Source organism: Spea bombifrons, chromosome 4 (assembly GCF_027358695.1).
Source record: "Spea bombifrons isolate aSpeBom1 chromosome 4, aSpeBom1.2.pri, whole genome shotgun sequence".
Lineage (NCBI taxonomy): Eukaryota > Metazoa > Chordata > Amphibia > Anura > Pelobatidae > Spea > Spea bombifrons.
In genome coordinates this window covers 42,835,955-42,858,140 of record NC_071090.1, presented here as the reverse complement: position 1 = coordinate 42,858,140, position 22,186 = coordinate 42,835,955, and the positions used below count along the sequence as shown (strand labels likewise).

Genomic DNA, 22,186 nt, shown 5'->3' with positions numbered 1-22,186 from the left:
TAGTTCATGACCTGGAAACAGTCCAATTCCTTTCTTTTCTGTTCCTGCACGATTCACATAGTGAAAAAAGAGCACAAACAGACGTGGGAATATAACCACTATTTGGAAAAGAATTTCAAAATGTCAAAATAAAATATCAAATTATGATGCTCAATTTGAAATCTTACATTTTGTTAGATCTGTTTATAAAGAAAAACTTGTTATACAAAAGAACAACAAATAAAATGTTAATTAGTGAAAAAAATATAATATAAAAAATAACATCGCTATTTATATATAGAATATATGCCAGATGCAAAATCTAGTGACAATACCTATGGAAGTTAAGTAACTATTTCACTTAAGAAGCAGGAGTCACGCCTATTATCTGGAGCTCTCAAGGGTATCATATAATCTGAGGTCACCATCAAGGCAACAGAAGCAATGTCACAATATCACAGAATGGGCCAATTCAGTGCTCCCCTGGACAGACAGAAAGGTCAGCTCTTATGGCACGTAATTGTATTAAAAAGTAGAATTCTGTGTACACTTTTAGAATTGTCATCTGAACAAACAAGACAAGGTCATTTGCAGGTTAAATCAAATCAGCCTACTTCCTTGTAAACTTTCCTAGTTAGCAGTTAAATACCTTCCACATCCATTTAATATTGCACGGTGAGTGAAAATTTACAAAATAATTTACCACAAATTCTATAAAAGAGGCTTTGTGATCTGTTTATTCTAAATAAAAATACTTATTTACTGTCAACAAGATAAAATATCTGAGCAAAATGAGCTAAATGTAAAAGTTATTACAGAACAGATTTTTTCTAAATAATAATTTATTTTTCTAAATAAAATAAAAAAAAATAATAAAAATTAATTATCTGATTAAAAAGCAACAATGAATTATGGCACATCACAGTTATTTTACAGTACATTTAAAATTTGTAAAGGCACTTTTACATTAAGGCTGAGCCCATTGCTGAAAATAAGGCTATTGACTAATATTTGGCAGATTTATTTTTTAATATGGTTGTTCCAGGTTGTCACAGTGTAAGATAATTTTTGTAGTATAAACTGGATGATTTGCCCGCTTTACACATTTTTGTCAGGAACATTTGTCTTGTGACACTAAAACAGGTAGTGATAGCGTGTCATAGTGAGTTTCTTAAAAGTTTCTATGTCATTGTGCTTAGCATAGCATAGTGTTGATTTAATCGTTTAATTATTTCTTTGTTATTGGGACCTGGTTCAAAAGAGGTGCGATCGGTCCAAAAATATATAGTTGGAGAATATACTTTATTTTTAAAATTATGATTTATCGAATAAACCAACAGGCTTTCTTTGTGAGGGGAGCAGGAGGGTAGTAGGTAATCCCAAACACTGCTCCCTTGCCCGGAGGAAGAGAAAAGTTACCCAGAGACTCAAGGAAGCAGGGCTTAACCCCGAGACTCTGGGTCAAACCCAGACAGTTCCCAGGTATGGTTATAAAAGAGACACCCCAGTGAGCCTTTGCTGCAGGAAGAACTTGGCTGGACCTGTATAATGTATAGTTAAATCAGCAAGATTTCTCCTCAGCCACTTAATTATGCATTGTACAGGACACCAGCTCAGCCCTTCTATATCTTCTCATTATTTCAGGACACAGTGGGGGTGATGTATAATGGTGCTTGACAGATTTATCCAGAATGTGATAGCCCTTCCAAAAACTACATCTGTAAATGAAAAGGCATCCAGATTAGATGGCACATGGTATTTGTAAGTATGTGGTTGGGTATATATGCTGGTAATTTCTTTATTCTATACCATTATGTCATAAGCATCATTTGAAGTATTTCACATATCATAAGCTTGCATAATTAGTACTATTACTTCATAATTTACTACTTTTAGGTATTAAAGGCGCTATATAAAATTAACAGTATGTGTAACATGGCTATATTTATAGTTATGTAACAATATGTGTGGGTGGTCCTATTAATTACAATTGTTAATTACAACTAACCGATATTAGCTTTAATTAAAGGGACACACTAGCCATCATATGCATTTAAAGTATATGATAGCTGAAAGGTCCCTTTAAATTTCCATAGTGTTCTTCTGGCAAATGCAAACTCCTCACAGAATGACTTGCCCCTTTATCTGTGCCCCATCTTTATTCAGCTGAACACATCTCCAGGGACATGACATACTTTCCCTCAGTAAGCTCCAGCATTGGTTTAGCAAACGTTCCGGGGGGGGGTTCTCTTACAGAACTTTTGTGAAGAAAAAAGTCAGTCTTTCTGCGCCTTCCACTATGTTACTGTCCATCTGTCTTTAAGCATAGTATATCATAGAGGAGACCCTTAACATGAGCCCAGGGTAAATGGTCCCTGGATAAACAGGCCCGGTCCAAAGGACTGGTTTTAAAGTAGTAATGCATGTTCTTAGAAGAACATTTGGGTTTAGTCATGAAATGTTAACATGTGAAGACTATTATGCACCACATCAGGGCCATTGCTAATCGCTTGCATATGTAAACCTCTGCAGATTAAGCATCCTCATACTGAATAGATACAAGACAGTCGTGGGTTTGGCAGTTTGGCAATTTACTCTTTTATTACAAACATCTAGAGTGAGATAATATTTTGCATAAAATGCCCCCTCCAAGTAGAAGAAACCAATTTTCCTATCACAGCTATCACAGAGTCTACATGATTTCATTTAGTTGTAAAACAATTACATTTTGAGTTGTATATATATATATATATATATATATATATATATATATATATATATATATATACACGCACACTTTGTAGCTCTGCTAATCTGCCCAGGATTTCACATTTAAAAAAAATCCCCAATAAACCAATCAAAAGGCATACATTTGAAAGATGTACTGGCAGTAAATTAAAATGATGTATTATATGGACCAGGTCAAGCACTGTACACGATCTGAACAATCAGGTAGTCTGCTAAAAGCTGAACGTTTGTCCTTTCTCTAATATGTCTTTAATTGCAACTATTGTGTCTGTTCCTAAATGATAATTGGTTTCAGGTGGTAGAACCACTGAAGTGCCCTACGCATTGATGACTTTGGATGTTACTCAAGAGTTGAAATGTAATCTTCCTGCATTATTGCTAGTCCCACATCACTGAAGATCTCTCTGCAAGTATTGTGTTAGTTTGGACCAAATTAGCGAGAAACGTTACCCTCAATAATACCATATAAGCGTTAAAAAAATCAACAAATTAGGTTTTAATAAATAAATTCTGTGTGTTGATGATGTTGCCAGACAGGAATCAGGGTACTTCTTTAACAATGAGATCACAAAAGTGGAATAAAAATGATACCTTTAATGTCCGAGGTGTTGCTTTGCCGGGATACATTTTGAGACCCAACACTGGGCTGCATCTCATCTAAAGAATTTTTAAGAACTGATTTTTTTGTTTGATGGCATTCCACAAAATACATTTTCACAAACACATTATCTAAAGAAAGAATTTTCTAAAGCACAATATGAAGTCACCCAATTTGATACTGTTATTTGTTGGTGAGTAGGCTAAGGTTTTAAGTCGCTCACTCATGTCTTGTACATACTAGGGTCAAACGAATGCTGAAAATCACAAATGACTCAGTAGCTGGGATGCACGTTAAGACATTCATGTCTATCAAATGCGACTCTTTTGGGGTTATTACTATAATCACGTGGCCGTCAATGTGATACGAACTTGCTGAAAAACAGAACTGGCTGCCAAGAAGATAGTATAGATCACTAAAGCTGGATTTTGGTGAAGCACATTTATCCAGATCCAAGGTGATAAAGCTGGTGTGACCTCCTTCCTTCCTTCCACAGGCCAGTCTCTCTTAGCTCACCTGAGGCTCAGAGTGAACTGGCCCAGGACCTGCATTGATTGTATCCTAGCTTGTGCCTTGGCACACCTACTTCAAGTCCAAATGAGATGAGGAAAGGTAAAGTTTCAGTTGACTTTCACTGTTTAGCATTTTGCCTACCATTTACCAAATGCAAAATAGAAAAATTTAATGAAAAAAAAAAAGAATTCAAAAATATTTTTTGATAGAAACTATAATAGTAATGTTATGTGCCTGTTACAATGAAATTGCCTATTACAACATTAGTGAATAGGCAGTGACTTCAACCTGTGAATAAATGACTAAGGTTGGACCAAGGCACTCAGACAGCACTTAAGAGCCCTGTTAAACAACTTAACTTCAAGTTCAATTCACTTATGTTGTGTCCAACGTGAAAGTGACTGTTCATTACCTTTTGTGTTTATTGTGACTACTTGAAGTTGAAGCTGCCATCCTCGGCCAGAACAAAGATAAATCACTGATCTTTCAAAGTGTTTACAGAATCGCAAAGCAAATGCTGTCAGATTTGTACTCAGAAAGCTACAGAAGATGAGGGCTTTGATAGCCATCTGAATGACAGTGTATTTTATTTCCTTCTCTGGCAGACTTCCAGGGCACATGTATACATTTTTTTGCTATCAGATTAAAGTTAAAAACCATTAACAAACCCCCCAAACAAATTATCAGCACATATTTAAAATAAAAAAAGCTCTGCATAACAGTTTCGTGTAATAGAAATAAAAGAAACCTTTTTTCTTACCTTGCATCAGAATTTAAACAAAAATAAACAAGATATGTGAAAAAACAGACTTTTGGTTTTTTAAACAACGAAATGTACTAACAGCAATGATGCAGTTTCAATAGCATCATTTATTTGTCCAAAGTGGACATGACTATTATTTCTAACAATCTCATTTTTCTTTTACCAAAACACTTTTATTTTGCATGCACTACCTACATAGGTGGTTAGTGCATGAATAACTAAAAGTATAATGAATAGAGCATGTTTCAGGGTATACATAGTAATTAAAAAGTTATTGTTCCCCGTATTATTCTGACTTTCCACAGAGTCATGAAAGACAAAGCTGATATACACTTAAAAGGATTATTTTTGCCTCAATCTGCATCAATGCAATTCGGAATATCTTGAAAAGGTTAAATTCTATAAACATGTTTTTCCAACTTAACTATGTGAATTCAGGTCTAATAGAGTGCCATCTCTATTGTCATCTCTTAATGGAAACCTCCATGCATGGATCCTCTATTATTCTTAAAGTATTTTACAGCAATATTTAAAAAACAATGTGCTAAGTCAAATTTTCTTAAATATATAAGTGCCACTGTTAGTCGTTCACCTCCATTCTCATTTGAACCCCATTCACTGTTTTCCGCTGGGTTCTACACCATAATGCATTTTCTGGTAAAAATGACGCATTCTCATTCTCAATCAGTGAATTAATGAAATCTAGGCTACTGTCAACCCCAACCACCTAACATTGTACTTTGCATACGAGCCCACCAGGGAAACGTTTAGAACTATTTACTATATATATTTCCATATATCTTTCAGTAATTTAACTTATGGGCACTGTCTCTAAGAAAAAGCATTTGCAAGCAAGTGTAGTTTTGGTTGCCAGTAAAACTCCAAATTGCTAAATATTTTAGCATTGCCTATTTTGAATACTAAATGATTGAAACCCACTGCTTTTGCAAATAACTGTGATGTAAATTATTCTTATTTTTTTTTATTTTTTTTTAACAATTATTCTATGTCTTCAGCTAAACTATAAAAAAAAAACCTTTATTAGTATGTTCTATGGGTGGCAATAATGGCACAAAATGATTTATTCTCTCCAACAAAATGAATACACATGTATCATTTTTATTATACTCTACACTGAATAAGTTATATGTTACTCTTGACTTCAGACAGAAATCTAGTCGCCATCATACTCTTTGATAAGCAAGTCTGTTTCACCATGGGCCAGTTTTTGCTAAAATGCAGCAACTTGGTTTTGTCTGTTAGCTGATATGTTTTATATTACATATTGCATACTATAGCAAAACTGATAATCACTGTGGAATCTAACGCCACATGACATACTATATAATAAACACTGTGGCCCAGAGATGGACTGGGAATTTAAATCGGCCCTGGCACTCCAAGGCTACATACTACCCTCTTACACTTTTTCAGCACACGGCTGTGTAACATGGGAGGAGAGAATTGATGAAATGCATATTTCAGTGACTCCGTTTAATAATAGATTCAAAATGGCTCCAATTCTATGCACATAAAAAAATCAATTAATTAGTTGGAATCACCCTTTACTTCAACAACTTTCCTCTTGTTAATAGCTGTGTCTAAACAGGAAGAAATTATCCAAGGTAAATCTAGATATGCCTTCTAATCTGCCAATAATTATAAAGTAAAACAGTGTCTATCCATTTTATGTTATTTTATTTAAACAGATTGAACCTTTGGCGCTTCAGACCATGGCACAAAACACTGTGTTTATTTTTAACCATTCCTATTTAAACCCAACTGTTTAAACACTTCCTTCATTAAAGGATTAATCCAGACACGGCTGATAAAAATGCATTCAGGTTTCTAAAATTATCTCTGTCTTGCTCCCTATGACCCAGGTCACAACCTTCCTTAGGCTCAGGAAATGGTTATCAGGTCATACAATGGTCAGATGCAAAAGAATGTAAAAGTTTCTACCCTCCTAGCCCGATATTAATACTTTTTTTTTAAGACACATTTGATGAATACATTTGTCAATAAAATTCATCATATTTGAAGTCATATTATGACATTTTCCCTTAATCTTTTTAAAATGCATCTGTCACCTCACACGTGTATGTTTTGGTTGAAGGACACATGGATTAAAAATTAGATACAGATTCCTAGGTTCTAATGGAAATGAAAGAAAAAAATAAAAAACGTATTGGGTCAGAGCAATGATGGAAGTGAGGACCAAGTGCAAATACTCAGAGAAGTATTTTTTAAGAGGGCTGTTCTTGTGAACTAGGTTTGCACTCTGCCAGCAGAGCAACATCTGACCCATGGAGAGCAGTCCTTCAGATCAACAGTGCCTCAGGCTTACTACTTTCTCCGAGAAGTCTAACATTTCAGGCATCAAGTTGAATTTCTTCTGGAGATGATTAACCCAAACCCATGACAGATTTTTTCCAAGATATCCAACTCCTCATGTTTATTTTATCCTGGCTCTTTTTTGGATGTATTGGACATAACTAACCTACTCATTTTACATGTTAAGGGGCTGGTCGAGAGTCATTCATTCCTTTAAAACGAAAAAAAAAAAAGATTTCAGCGTGCGGACCTCTATTGTTGTGTGAGCTCACACTAGATAATAAGAAACAAAGCTACACTGCTCTGATTTTAGAATTCAAACTTCCTCTGTTTCATCACATAACAAGATAAAGATCGTACAAGTTTTTGGAAATGTATATGTTTAACTTTTACTCGCTACATAGAGAGTAAGAGCTGAACTGCTTTAATTAAAATTTGAGTGATCAAAAAAATAATAATAATGAAAATAAAATAAAAAAAACTCCTGCCGTTTCTATTCTTAACCAGATACGTATGCTCTCTTATCCTAGATGAATCATAAATAAATATAAGCATTTATGCTGGAGCCTTGCGTAGCAAAAGTTTGGTCTACAACTGTCTGTATACCGTTACCAATGGAAATAGTCCACAGGGTGGCCAATGTTATGCTACTGCCTGAATAGCCTCTGAAAGCAAATCTAAATACTTTATCTGAAAGGGATGCTATGAGGAAATTATTTGAGGTTTCATTGAGTGGTCAGTATCATTTTGCACCCACTTCATAAAATACCTTTGCATGAGCTTTATTCTGTTAATACTCTGATCATTAGTTTTGTGCCAGCGGTAAAATACACTTTTGTCCCTAAAGAAACCCGTGATATGATAAAGTATCAAACATGATGAAAAGGCTTCCTACAATATTTATTATAATGGCTAGAGCAATAAGATGATACGATTGGTTGTAGGAAATTTAGGATACATTGTTAGGAGCCGGTTTGGTTATCAAAATAATATGAATGCGGATTTCAAGTGTATTACATTGTAAACTTTTTGCTCATGTGAATATTTATAGAAACAGCTAACAAACATGATAAATCGGCTTAGTGCTAAGCAAAAAAAAAAAAAAAAGGGACAGAGAAGCTCACTAATTAAAACCTGTCTATATATGATTTAATCCACTGGATGTAAGAATTACCAGCGCTAACCACAAATACTTAGTCCTAGACAGATGAGGACAACACACACAATGGTGCCAGGAATTAGATCATTTCTTTAGTATTAAAACATGCCCCAAGGTGGCCAGCTCAATGTTACCTGAGGACTGTAAGTTATAAGTAAATATGATAATGAATAACATTTTTAAAATTCTAATGCAAGTTGAAGGCCTCGTACCCAATGCAGTTTCTTGATTTTAAGTTTACTGTTCTAAACTGTTATAATTACCTTGCACAGATCCATGAGCATGTGATTAAAAAACAAACAAAAACAAAACAATTTTACATTAAGATGTTAACATATATATATATATATATATATATATAGATATTATACATTGTATAAACTATATTATGAAATGTTTAAAATGCATAACTATATCATAAACTTAACATTTTTTTTAAAGTATGTATTTTACATATATATATATATATATAATTTATTATGATATTTTACAACTAAATTTTGGAGTCAGTTTATTGATCCTTTTGAACAATAAAAGAAGATTATACTGTATATTCCCTTTGCTTGGTGCATCTCCCAAATGTAAACCTGTGAACACACTATTTAATTTTGTTGTTATTACTTACTTAGGCAACGCCATACTTTACGCACTGCAATCACTCCTCAGCATCAATTAATACATCATTTACTATGTGCAAAATAGTATAATACAGTACCACTGAAATTATGATTACATTCAGTCAGGTTCACTAGCGTAACAGGGTGTCAACAAAAATAAGTCTTTAAGTGCTATATGCACTTTCAATATATTTGTAAAAAAAAGATGAAAGGAGGATCTAGGTGACGCAACATTACCCGTATTTAATTTGCTTTTCATATACACAAAGCATTTTTAGAAAATATGTAAAATGCTACATAAATGCAAAATACAGCATTCAGAAAATAACTGTAGGCAAATCTTTTCATAAAGGTATGAAGCTTTAAATATGATAAAATATACCCTAACAATATAAGAATAAGGCGCATCTACTGAAGAGAATCTAAATTACAATAAAAAAATGCAAAATTAAATTATGGATCGATGGCTACAGTTTTCCCAGGAGCACGGAATGATGATTAATAAAGTTGAAATAGCAGTTCACGTATTTTTATTAGGGGGTTATCCGAAATGATTTGCCATCAAGCATACACGATAATCCAATTCTGTACAACTGTCAAAGTATGAATCATAAAAGTATTATAGATTGTAAGCTGGTTTGATTAGGGCCCTGCTTACCTGTTGTTTCTGTAAGTCAAATTGTTATGTTATATGCTACTTGTTGATGGCGCTATATAAAACAATAAATAGTAATAATAACATGTCTAAATACATCTAAATATGATATTATTTGATAATGCCTATTTACATAACTCATGGTAAATAATATCAATGCAGGAGTCGGCATAGACTTTTTTCACTCTTAATCAACCAAATTTGTCAATTTTCCCTCTATATTATACAACAGCCATAACATTTTACAATCTTCCTCTAAAAGGACATTCTGCAAAATGGAATTTCGGTATGTATAAATCAACAGTACCACATTTTGCACTTGTTTGCCTATGAGGCATTCGTAAAAAAACATTCCAAATCAACTTCCATGTCAAACTGGAAGTCATATGAACAATATAGTTCTCCATATGTACATTTTTGAATAAAGACAGTTTCTAACAAATCATGCCTAATCCAGGTTAGGGTTGATTAAAATGGACTGTGTAGACGATCCATAAAAAGAGCACAGAAATAATTAATTTCAACCATGGACGAACCTTGAACGACTTGGATGCAGGTTATTCTAGGTACCCTTTCTAATGAATGAATGAATCAATAAAGGATGTATCACCATAACTGATCACCCAGTGATAACAAAAAAACAAAAAGTACTTTCCAACAATAGGCAGCTGCAACCCCCAAAAAGACACTCTCCCACTGTCCAACACAATATAGATCCACTAAGAGGTGCTTGCACAATGGGGAGAAAAATATAGTAGTTGCAGAATATAAATTTGTGTATTTTATGCACAAGAGTGTTCCAATGACACATATTGATTATCTTCTCACTGTGAACTGACAAGCCTATCTCAACTGCTGTTCAGTGACATAGTGTCTTATAGTCAAAAGAGTTCTACATCTCTGAAAACCTGGAATATGTAAAGATCTTAATTTTTAAAATGATCTAGATTATTTCACATTGGTCTAATATGTATAGAAAACATTAAACATAACCAAACAAAACCATATGCACCTATTGTTTACCTAAACAAAAGAAACTTATGTGATCAATGGTTTTTGTACATCTATTTATTATTTAAAATTGACGAGCTCTCTGGAGTCGATATATCTATTCGGAATATTTTTATATAGATTGGATATCCTTATAGGAAATAACTTTTGGTCTTGGTAAGAATGATTTTAAAACACAAAATGTATTAAAATGATCTGAAGCTTGGCAACACGGTAAACGTAATTTGTTAAGAGTACAGTGTGGTTAACATGGCTAAACAAGGCTATCTCTGGCATATCCAGTAGTAATTATGCATTTATTTTCCATGTCCATTATGCAGAAGAACTTGATCAAACAGAGCATGTTAACAAACCTCATTTTTATGAGTAACATCTTTCTAAAGGGGCCAGTGATAGGGTTAGAATAGGGAATCATGTATATGATCTTCTTTCATGTTCTTTATTTGAAACCCTGGAATTTCAGCCTTGCAAGTGCGTGCAAATATACCACATTCAATTGCAAGCTGGACATTTTCAATAACTGCATAAAACAAAATACTGAGGCATTACCAGTGTTTGGATCCAAGCAGGGTTCAGCGTCAAGCTCCAACACAGCAATACGTTATAAAATAATAAGAAAGCTGTAGCCGTCGAACGTTTAATGCCAAATGCATAAGTGCAAGAGTTCTGTAAATCTGCTGCTCAATTATTCAACTCGATTCCCTAGATATTTTACGTATTGTAATGTCTCTGATAATAAAATGTTAGTTGAACGCATGGCCTTCAAGACAATTATTTCCTTTTTGAATAATTCTGTGAGTACTTGTGTTTTAATTTTCGCTTATTTCTAATTGACTTATCAGTGTAGTAGGTTTAAGAGCATATAGTGTAACGTAAATGTAAAATAACACAGAAACATATTTATATATATTTATATATATATATATATGAAATTACATTATGTGACAGCAGAAACCAAGGATAAGTAGCAACAGAAAAAAGTACACACCTTGAAAATAGCCTACTTTCATCAGCGGTGCCTTCTTTGGTGGCTTCACAGAAACATGTTTATTTTCATTATTTTTGAACAACGCCAAGCGCACAGCTGGATCTAAATGAAAAAGCGCATGTTAAAATTAAAAGGCTGTGATCTGTTGTGCTCTTTTGAACTTTGTTCCACGCTTTGTACAGTGTACATTTGGATTAAGATGGCCGTTTTATTTCTAGTATAAAAATGTAACAATCTAAAATGCACAGCAAGGTCTCAAATGCATAGTTAATAACGGTAGATAAGAACAACATCATTTGATCAACTTCAGAGAAAATTTATTTAGATTGTATAAGCGACAAAATCAAATTTATACGATTTATAGTAAATCGTAAAGCAGTGTTGTGCATTTGCCCCCATTTTTCTTATGCTTATGTTGGACCCTTCTTTTCACCCGAATTGTTTTTTTATCTTAGGATCCCCAGTCTAATCCATAAACTATGCGTCTATATGCACACACTTAATAATCCAAAGATTTGGACGTTACATTTTTCATGAAATAGAAAACAGGTATTAAGTGTGGTATACGTAATGCGTAATAACTAATATTAGATTAAACCTGTTATGTTTTTGCACTGCAACATGCGTTCATACTTACATAGTCCATTTTTGTATTATCCTAGAGCTGATTCTGAACACACATTTATTAAAACAGACGCGACAAGAAGCAGTAACGATGAACAGCAAATATACCCAAAGAACAAAATGTCTCTAATCAAGACGCAGCCAAGCAGATGAAAATAGTGAAAACCTAGACTGGCATGCTTCAAAAACCTTGAATCAATTTTTTCTAACTTCAACTTCAAAGCATGTCTGTATCATCATGTTAAAGGCCTCTTTAAAATGGGATGCTTCTCCGAGACGCCATTTGAAAACCACAAGCACTGAAATGCGACCCTTTGGTTTTTGATATTATAAACTGGCCGTAATTCTTACGTCATTTGGCTGCTGTACCTTTAATAGTTCTACAGCAGAGTAATGAAGAAAATGCTATTTAATTGCTAACCACACATCTTGTTTTTGTGGATCTCCTTAGTGTGTTCTACAAAGCATCCATTCCTTTCTTCACGAGGATGTAATTTAATGCATACTTATTAATTACATATGAACTAGAAGAGCACTAGTGATGTGAAGAGAAGTTTGTTTTTATCAAAAATATGTTTTACTGATGTCTGTAACCTCCAGAAGTATTCCATTCTAATAAGGCTTTCTATATTTTGTGATGGTTACACATTGTGTATTATCCTTTATTGTGAAAAACTCAATTTTCGGTTATGCATGCTCAAATGTATGTTAATTTTTGGGTTAAAAACTCAATTTTGTGTTATGCATGCTCAAATGTATGTTAATTTTTGGGTCACTGTTATAGCCATGATAACCGCTACTACAAGGGTGCATTGAGTAATGCCCAATCAGACACCACAGGCCCATCATATGGCCTTCAAGCACGTTACCACATCTCTACAATGGTGGAATGATTTGCATAATGCAAACTCTTCATTGCATTCTTCATTGGTTGGGTTGTATAATTAATTTACTTAATGGAAAAACTACTTGAGACTGTAGAAATATCACAATACACAGCATTTTGGTTAAACTCAATGAGACAAAACAGGGGTTTCTGGTTTGGTTCTATGCTTTACTTCAGCATAGGAAGACTACAGCTGAAGAAGACTTGGTTGGTAATATCAGAAAACTTCAACTATATGCTTTACACATAATCTAACATTATGATCATATTTATTTGAGAATAATCAAATCTACCTTGATTTTTTTATGATTAATATAATAATTTTAAAATCTGGTTGTACTTTGGGTGCATTTTTTGCTCAGTATGTGCTAATATTCCAGAGGTCTGCATGTGCAGATTCTTCCTTGAGAAAAAAGCATGTAATCCTAACAACCTATACAGAAGAACCTGGATGAGAAAAGTATTTGGACCATTAACACATTTTGCTTATTATACATGAAATGAAAACCAAGCCAGTGCTAGGATTGTTTCTAATAGTGTGATAGAAAAACTCTGAAATGCGATGTGGAGTGTAACGTGGAAAGGGCTGGCAAGATATCGCATTACTGCACTGTTACACAAGGGCTACTAATAATAGAAGGCTATCATATCTTCCAATATCAAATATGTATTATTTTAGGTTGAAAAGGGTGAAGAAAATATGGAGCACCACTGAAATTATTTGGAACTGGAGAAAAAATGTTGATATATCCCATCTGGCTTTTGAAATATTAAATACATCTTGAAAGACCAAAAGCGAATATAATCATGATTTTATGCCCGTTTTCCACTTTAATATATGCTCCTCCAGGGTAAAAATGTTTGGTGGCAACAAATTGGGGGAAAGTTTTTGGGTAAAGACTTTTATTATCTGAAAGAATAGTTCAATCATGTTCTTAAAAAGTCAAATATAATAATATAATAGACCTGACTGCTGTATGTCTTAATGAGCAGACTGACCAGCATGTAGAATTTATTCTATGTTGAGATTTATTTTTAGCAACAGATCTATTGGTAATTCACATTATTAACTTAAGTTACTTAAGAAACAAGCTGTGTTTGCAAAAGCTAGAATAGTTTTTTTTTTATATATAAATATACCTTAAATTCTCTAAATTCCCCATCAAACGTATTAAACTTAAATGGAGCAATGTATCCATTTGTCTGAAGGCTTTTCATTTTTCCTCCAAGAATGGTTTTTCAGGAGAAAAAAAAAAACAAAAAAACCCAAAACAGTTAAAAGACCTGAATGTAACTAAAGGGAACGTGTGTGTGTCTTGACCTTTAAGGGGACTTCAGATCCTTTCATGTGAGGTCAACCAAGGATTAGCTCTATGTGGTATTCACGTGATTGCCTTGTAATCCCGTGCCCTCAATATATGAAAACACCAGAAAAATATAATAGAAAATGAATGCTTTGTATCATTTACTGGTGGAATAACACAGCACTCTTAATGCCTGACTTAAAAGCCGAAATTACTTTTGGAAAACAGGATTTAGCAATTAGATCCGATGGCATCTTACACAAAGTGTTGTATACATATACACAGCCCCCCATATTTTTTATAAACATTTTAGAATATGATCAAATGATGCACAAAACGTCTTACACATAATTTTGGTTAAGAAAATGAAGCATACATGTACAAACGAATATTTATGCACATACACTTTATTAACTGTACACACAGAATAGTCATGGAAACATATACTGTGAAAGAATGTGGCTTATAAACATTACAGAGCATCAATCACTCGTATACATTGATCATGTGATACTGTTCAGAAGCCGTCATATGTGCTTCATTTTCATGACTACATGTATCCGATGGATCTATGCACAAGAGCTGCATTCGTTAAACAGTAACAATACGCGTCGGGTGATCCGTTTACAAGTTAATGACTTACCCAACATTTTTTTATTTTTGGCTTGTTTCGATTTCATTTTCTGAGCTCTCTTCAGCATAAGCTGAGCTGTTGCAGAGTCCTTAAACCCCCTGTAGGAAACGATATTTATATATATTTCTTTTTTTTGCTTGTATTTTAATGATGACACAATCTGATAGTATGGGAAGTGTTTTACGTACCACTCCTGGGACATTTTTTCTTCTCTCTCAGACCTGAACGAACCATCAGTGGGAGACTTTGTGCTAGACACATGTGACACATTTTGTTTCTCCAACCTGACATGAGATGAAATAGTAGGCCAAATCAGTTAAAAACCAAAACGCACTATGTCTTTGTAGTCTAGTGCAGTTTTAGCCAACTGTTTATGCATTCCAAAATCTGAAATAAAATCTAGTTTAAATAGCAGTGGAAGATTTCACCATGAAAGGTTCTAAAAGTCTGTTAACATATTGAAATGTTTACATTTCAATTACTTAAAGAACGTTTCAAAAATTACCTTCAGCACACAAATCCTGTCCCCCGCAAAAAAAATATATCCATATCTTTATCTAGATATACGGAAAGGCATGTTCTTCCACTAAATAAAAAAGCTAACTGTGTTCATATGATTTAAAACTTACATACACTAATTCTTTTAACCAACATATTGTTATCCTGTAGATAAATTAAAGACGCGGATGGCACAATTATACAAGAAAGATAACTTAATAAAATCATGTTACTAGAATTATCATATGTAAACTTTAAAACCAGTAATGTTATTAAGGGGATTTTGTGAAATAACATCTCCAGTCTTGTGTTTCAAAGTCTTGTAAGTCACTATTTCAAGATAACGCAACATGTATGGTTATTATGAGTCTTTATCCAGCATCTAATTTGATAAAGAATTAGGCAACAAATAATAAGATTGTACAATACATTATTTCCACAATGTATCATATAAGATAAACGTGTTTCCTTGTGGGTGGGAGTGCTACCTACCTTCCAACACTTCAAATTGCCAAAGGGACACTTTTGTTATAGGAGGAAAGGTTAGATGCATGGCTTTTTAGGTACAACTGTGACTTTGATCGCTGTTTTTAGTTCTTTTGTAAGTAGAATATTATGTTTTATGTACACTGTTTCACACGTAACCACATTTTATGTTATTTATAAACACACTTTTGGGTTTTAATGCTGTATAAAGTCTCATACATCAACCATCAACTCCTAGAATAGGGACTGGGGGAGGGGTTCATACCAAAAGGGGGACTGCTCTTCCAAAAGTAAAACACTTGGAAGGTATGGTGTGTGTGTGTATGTTCAATCAGTATGTTTTCTACAATAGTTACTCTGATCACTGATCTTTAGTTGGCAAATGTTGGCATGCAAAGCATATATTACAGTTGTATCCAGATGTATATAGACAAACTTGGCTTTTGCTTCAGTTTTTAATGTTTTCTATGAACAAATCAATCTATTCTTACTTGCTGTCAGAATCCATTCTTTCATATGTAAATGCACTGTTGGTTTCCGAACCGTTAGAGTCTTGCCATGCTTCCACTGGGTTCCACGATAAAGAATATGACCCATCCTCTGGAGCGGTAAACGCCTTCGGAAACTGATGGCAATAACGACATATGCAACTTATTATATTATTATTCTACTAGACTCTTAATCATTTTTGTTAAAACAAATCATTTTGGTTCAGATAAACAATGTACACAGAATGCATAACAAAAAATATAAGATCTTATCATAGGCGCTTATTGTAATTGGATATCAGAAAAGGTTGTCATCATGTTTGACATGACCCATTAAAACATATGTATACCGACATCATCATTTTTTAAAGTATATGGTAGAATTAAAGCATACCCCCTAAAAAATTCAGGTGTCTAAATCAAGACACCTATGTTGGTGGGTGTCGCAAGAGGCAAAGACATCCATTAATTTGAAACACTCCTTGGGGCAGTCAGGGGAGCTCAGAGGATCTCCTCAGTTGGGTCATGCTCTAATGAAAAGGTATTGCACGTTGTGCTTTACTGCTAGGCCTCAGCTGTTAAAAATCTGCTCCACATATTGATACATCACAGCTCTGCTACTACAGCCTAACCCCGTATAAACCCGTCAGAAAATAATGGATTAACTAGTTCATTTTCAATATGGGAACAAGCTCCATTATGTGGCCCTTCTGATGAACATGTCATGAACCAAGCTGCCAAAACATCCTGACAACTTCTACTGGCAAAAAAAATATCTTTTGGTGAACTAAATGCTTAGGGGAAAAAACAGTACAATGTAATGTTCCTTTGAAAAAGCTCAGCTGTTGACATTTGACATTGAAGATTTTCAGTATTTTCAGTACTCCATCAACTACTAATATTTAATGTGTTGCCAAACATGCAGCTGGTCTTTATCACAAGATTGCTTTTTATCCACTCTCTTTAGTTTTGTTTTTTTTATACATTGCTACTGTGAAATAAAGCACTGAAAGATGTCCAAAACAAAGACCCTCAATTTTCGAAAATTAACAAAAACAAAGGAAGACTGAATCCTGGGGAAAAAGTCAATGGCATTTGAAGAAGGGGTCAAAAAGTCAAGAGTGTGAAGAAAACCCTTATGGATGATGAGATACGAAAACATTAGAGTGAAATGTTACCTTTGATTGTCCTGGTTTCTTTGAGCAATGGAGTACTGCAGATGGGAAATCAGTGGATTCAAGAGTCCATTCTTTCTCCAACTCATTCTGAGAAGAAAAAAAAATAATCTGGTAGTCTCAATACAACTTTAATAAAACCTTATAGTATGTTTACAGCATAGAAAATAACGTCAATGCTAGTAAGAAAACATTTCTATAGACCGCAAGGGCCCCCTTTACCTAATGTATTGCTTTGTCTTAGTTTCTCAATTCTAGTTTCGCTATACCCTTCGAATGTATGTACTGTAAGAAGCGCTGCGTAATTTTTGGGATAATTTTTTGATATATGTGCCATATATCACAACACTAAAAGCAGCATAGAGCTATCTGCTGTCTTCCTCTAGACTGCTGAAGGCATTAACATAATTTGTACACAGAGCCAACACTAACAGCAGCAGGTCGAGCATAGCTTGAAGAACCATAGAAAAGCACTAAGATGTGGCATAAACAACATAGCTTCTTCTTATATTATAATTCAGCCAATAAGAAACTACGTTAAAGTTTTACAATTACAATCCAGATTCATCTTCCCAATAACGTATCCCCTTATAAAAGGTAATGCAGTGTTTTAGTACAGTGTATGAGTTTAAAGCATGAAAAAAATCATGTAAATACATTTGTAGCAGAGGTCACCAACAACTGGGTAACTACAACCCCTGGGACTTTGGCCATGATTCACAAACAACTAGAAAACTACAGGTTACCCACACCAGGGTCATGGGGGGGGCTTAATGTTTTTCCAAAATCCTGTTAAATGTACTTTCCTTTTCCTACAGATGGCTGAAAAGGGATGTCTCACATAAAAATCAAAACTGTAGCAGGCGAGCTGTAATCCAGAGCAGGCTGGCTTATTGAAAGTGAGAAGTAATGGATATTTGACTGTTTTCACATGACAGGAATGGGAAATAATAGAGGAAAATGACCAGGTCTGCTTTACTCCTCATATCAAATAAAACACAGGGTATTCTTTCATCCATTATGATGACTTATAAACAAAGCATATCATATTTAAATCGTCTGTAGTTTCCACAGACAGCAGATCAATATTAAATCGTATGTTTCCAGTTATCGCCCAGAACCACCATGAGCGCAGCCTTCCGGTATCTCTTCATATGTGCACAGGTGAATTGGTCAGACTGGATAACAATAAAAAGATCCACCTGCCTTATGAGAAGAATGTTTGAGAACCAAAAAAATCCTGGAGATGTATGAAATTATCTTAAAGTTCAGCCTCCAATAACAATGGCGAGATGCGTTAATAACAATGTTATTTCCTTTGTGTCTGATTGGCAAGTATACATCTGTACAATAGAGTATTTGTAGATGGGGGGAAAAGGGACACAACTAACTTTTAATCTCAAGGTGCAACTTTCTAGTCAACCATGGACTTTTTATGCAGAGAACGGAACAGAATGGATGAGGTAGAATTCTCGTACAGTAAAGTGATTTGTGCACGTTTAACCCCTCTAGGATCAATGATGTACCACGTTAAAATTGATCTAGGATTAATGACGTACCATGTTAAAAATAAATAGCTAGGGCTAATGAAAGATATACCAAAAACATGAAAACTGTGAAATAGCACTGATCCTAAGGGGTTAAAATATTTTTTTTCATATGTAGGCTGTTGAGGTAGACTGAGAGAAAAAAAGCGGGTGCTAAATTACCCCATGTGGCGCTGGAGCAGCTGTAGAGGTAAGTGTGTGGCGCCTTCGCCATCACCCACCAAGCATTTGCCTGTTTTGCCAGATAGCAAGGCTGTACCTGATCGTCTGCAAACAAATTCTTGGTTACCTTCTTCAGGTGGTAACCTTTTGGACATAGATGCACATATTAATAATTTTACAACTGTATTCGTTTTATGATGAAGACACTTTTACAACTCCGTGTGTGTGTGTGTGTGTGTGTGTGTGTGTGTGTGTGTGTGTGTGTGTGTGTGTGTTAGAGTTGTAAAGAAACAGCAGAAGGTAAAAAGTAACCAGATAAGTAATTTGAGAGCAAGCACCCTCCTAAAAATGACTTCTTACTTCATCAAATGTAAAATCATCCAAATTCACTTCTTTAAAGTCATCTTCCAGCTCTTCTCTTTCAATAGCTGCAAAGGCAGCAGCCAATTTTTTTCTCAAGTAGAATCCCTTCCAAGCTGCCTGAATAAAAAATGTAAAACGATGTCATGCGAAAGCCATAGATCATCTCAAAATACAGATTCCCAATGTTATCCCATTAGGAAGATAAAACATCTCTAAGCCTGGTTTAATAGCTCAATGATCTGTTTTTTGAACTTTATGTGACATCTAAAACTACATGACAAATTAAATGCCTGCATGTGTCTGAAGCTAAGAATACCCAGGAGGGTCTCTTCAAGTAAGCAGAATGGAATTCTTCAACTCCCTCCACTACGCACAGCCCAGGTCAACTAATTAATAATTTGACAATTCCTTCAGGGTGTTTGAGAGCCCGAGGGAAAAGGAGATACAAAGAGAAGGCAAAGTGTGTACTTCCAACCTTTAACTTTCAAATTAGTGAGACTCAAACAACCTCTTGTGTGAAAATCCCGATGTTGGTGAGCCCTATTTATAGAACACAAGGAAAAGGCACGGTTAAGCTGTCCTTTAAAATGGTTTAAAATATACCTTGAAGATACACTTGTGTCTGTCCTAAATTAGCTCTTTGTTAATCTGAAACATGAGAAGATAACAAACGTCTTCTTCAAAAATTCTACAGCATGTTAAAGTAATTTAACTTTAGAAGTATAAAATGTGTTTGTAAGGTAAAGCTGTGAAACAGAGGCCAGTAAAACATTTTATGTTTTGCAAAAAATATTATATATATATATATATATATATCAAAAGGGAATTTAACTTAAAAAAAAAATTGTGTTAACACATTTTAATAGAACCTTTAAAAACTAAAATGTTTCTACATACATGTTGTTAGGGTCATTAAAGGGGCATTTGAATGAAACACATGAAACCCACCACCAGAATTGATTCCTATACCAGTCGTACAACACGTTGGAAATATTTGATATCATACAACTTAAATAGGGGTGAGCTTATCAGGTTCGTTATGGGAAACACTATATTGAAATAATACAAAGTTAATATTGTATATGCAAATAAACACTGCCTGTTTTTCTAATATTTGTATGCTTCAAGGATTAATACTTGATCTAAAACTATTTCATATCCTTTTTGAATCTACACATCGAGCCACGGAGGACTGGAACCTTTTGGCTCAGGAGGAAGCCAAAGCTAGAGCCCTAGTACGGTAATATAGTGTCCCTAAACATTTCGCTAACAATGTAGCAATTCTGTCCTGTCCAATGCATTTTTACCAAGGTGCACTGAAGGGATATAGTCAGGGTGTAAATGCTGCCTATAGCCCTTATTACTCTAGACACCCTTGTGGCCATATGTAGAAAAAGCCTTTGGCAGTGGCCCAAAATGTTAAAAACAGAGCAGCCCAGGGGACAATTGTTCCGTTTGCCAGCCCGTTCATGTATCTATTCCTTGGCTTGCAGCATAAACGCACCACCTGTGCACATGAATGGCAAGGTAATCACCAGCTGTGCTGTACCGCTCAGTACACAAATTATAGCCTCATCCTAGTTATGCTTGTTAACATAGGGATTACGCAGCTGCATATGTGCAAAAAAACATGCATTGAAGTCACGTGTCCTGTTTAGTGCTCATTAATAAAGCCATACTATAGAACTCATAGGTTATAGTAAATAAGTAAAAACAAAACCCACTGCTGACAACGTCGTGAACTCACCTGTATAACTATAGCAGCCCAATTTCTCGTGTCTGGAAGGTCTGATTTGTTATACTTTTTCCTTTGCAAGTATCTTTTCTTGATGGAATAATTCCTCCAAGCACACTGAATGAGCGAAGCGGCCCTGTGTAATTTTGTATAGTAATCTATGTCTCGGCGTATCATGTACCCTCTCCAGTGGGACTGAATAATGATAGCAGCAGAGCTAAGTGTGAATAAGAAAAAAACAAGACAATATAAACATCTAGGATATTTAAACATATACCATAAATCACTTTGCTACACAGTACTATGTGACACGATGACACTAAAATCCAGTAGACTGTAAGATCACAAGAGTAGGGCCCACTTTGCCTTCTGTACCAGTATGTCTTAACTTGCGTTAATCTTATTGTCAAAGTCTATTTTGTTATAAATCTATCAAATTAGGACATCTGTTGCACTAGTACCAATGGCATATTCTGTCAATGAGGTAGTGTCATTTTACTTGCATGACATCATGACTTAACCCCTTAAATCTTTCCCAATGTTCTATGCTGTTATCAAAGTCCCCAAAAACCTATCATGACAGCATGAAAGATAATGAATAAAGTAGTGGTATGCGCACTTGTCCACACCTCTACCCAACGGTGCAGGGGACCGGCTCACACCCTCCTCACGGTGGTACTCTTATGCAATGACATGATAACCATATATAATGGGGGGAAATGTAAGAAAAAATTTATAGGGCAGACCACCTACTATGAGTTTTACTTTTTTTTTTTTTCACAATATTTGTTGGACTATGCACATAAAAAAAGCCCTTTCCGTCCTTAAAAAAATTGATTTGTATGGGTGAAGATAAAATTCAAAAAGGGGAATCCATAGCTAAACAAACATATTGTAAAAACACGAAAAAATCTCTAGG

At 34.6% G+C, this 22,186-nt stretch overlaps 1 protein-coding gene across 1 annotated transcript in view; it reads right to left on the bottom strand.

The window, feature by feature from the left end:
• Nucleotides 1–22,186, bottom strand: part of LRRIQ1 (leucine rich repeats and IQ motif containing 1) — a 153,745-nt gene that overhangs the window by 8,639 nt on the left and 122,920 nt on the right. Inside the window, exons 16-22 of the mRNA XM_053463665.1 lie at nt 21,280–21,484; nt 19,530–19,649; nt 17,464–17,550; nt 16,289–16,422; nt 15,002–15,097; nt 14,823–14,911; nt 11,366–11,467 (exon numbers count right to left, since the gene is read on the bottom strand). Of these exons, the coding sequence (XP_053319640.1) occupies nt 11,366–11,467; nt 14,823–14,911; nt 15,002–15,097; nt 16,289–16,422; nt 17,464–17,550; nt 19,530–19,649; nt 21,280–21,484 (833 nt within the window). The remainder of the gene's footprint in view (nt 1–11,365; nt 11,468–14,822; nt 14,912–15,001; nt 15,098–16,288; nt 16,423–17,463; nt 17,551–19,529; nt 19,650–21,279; nt 21,485–22,186) is intronic.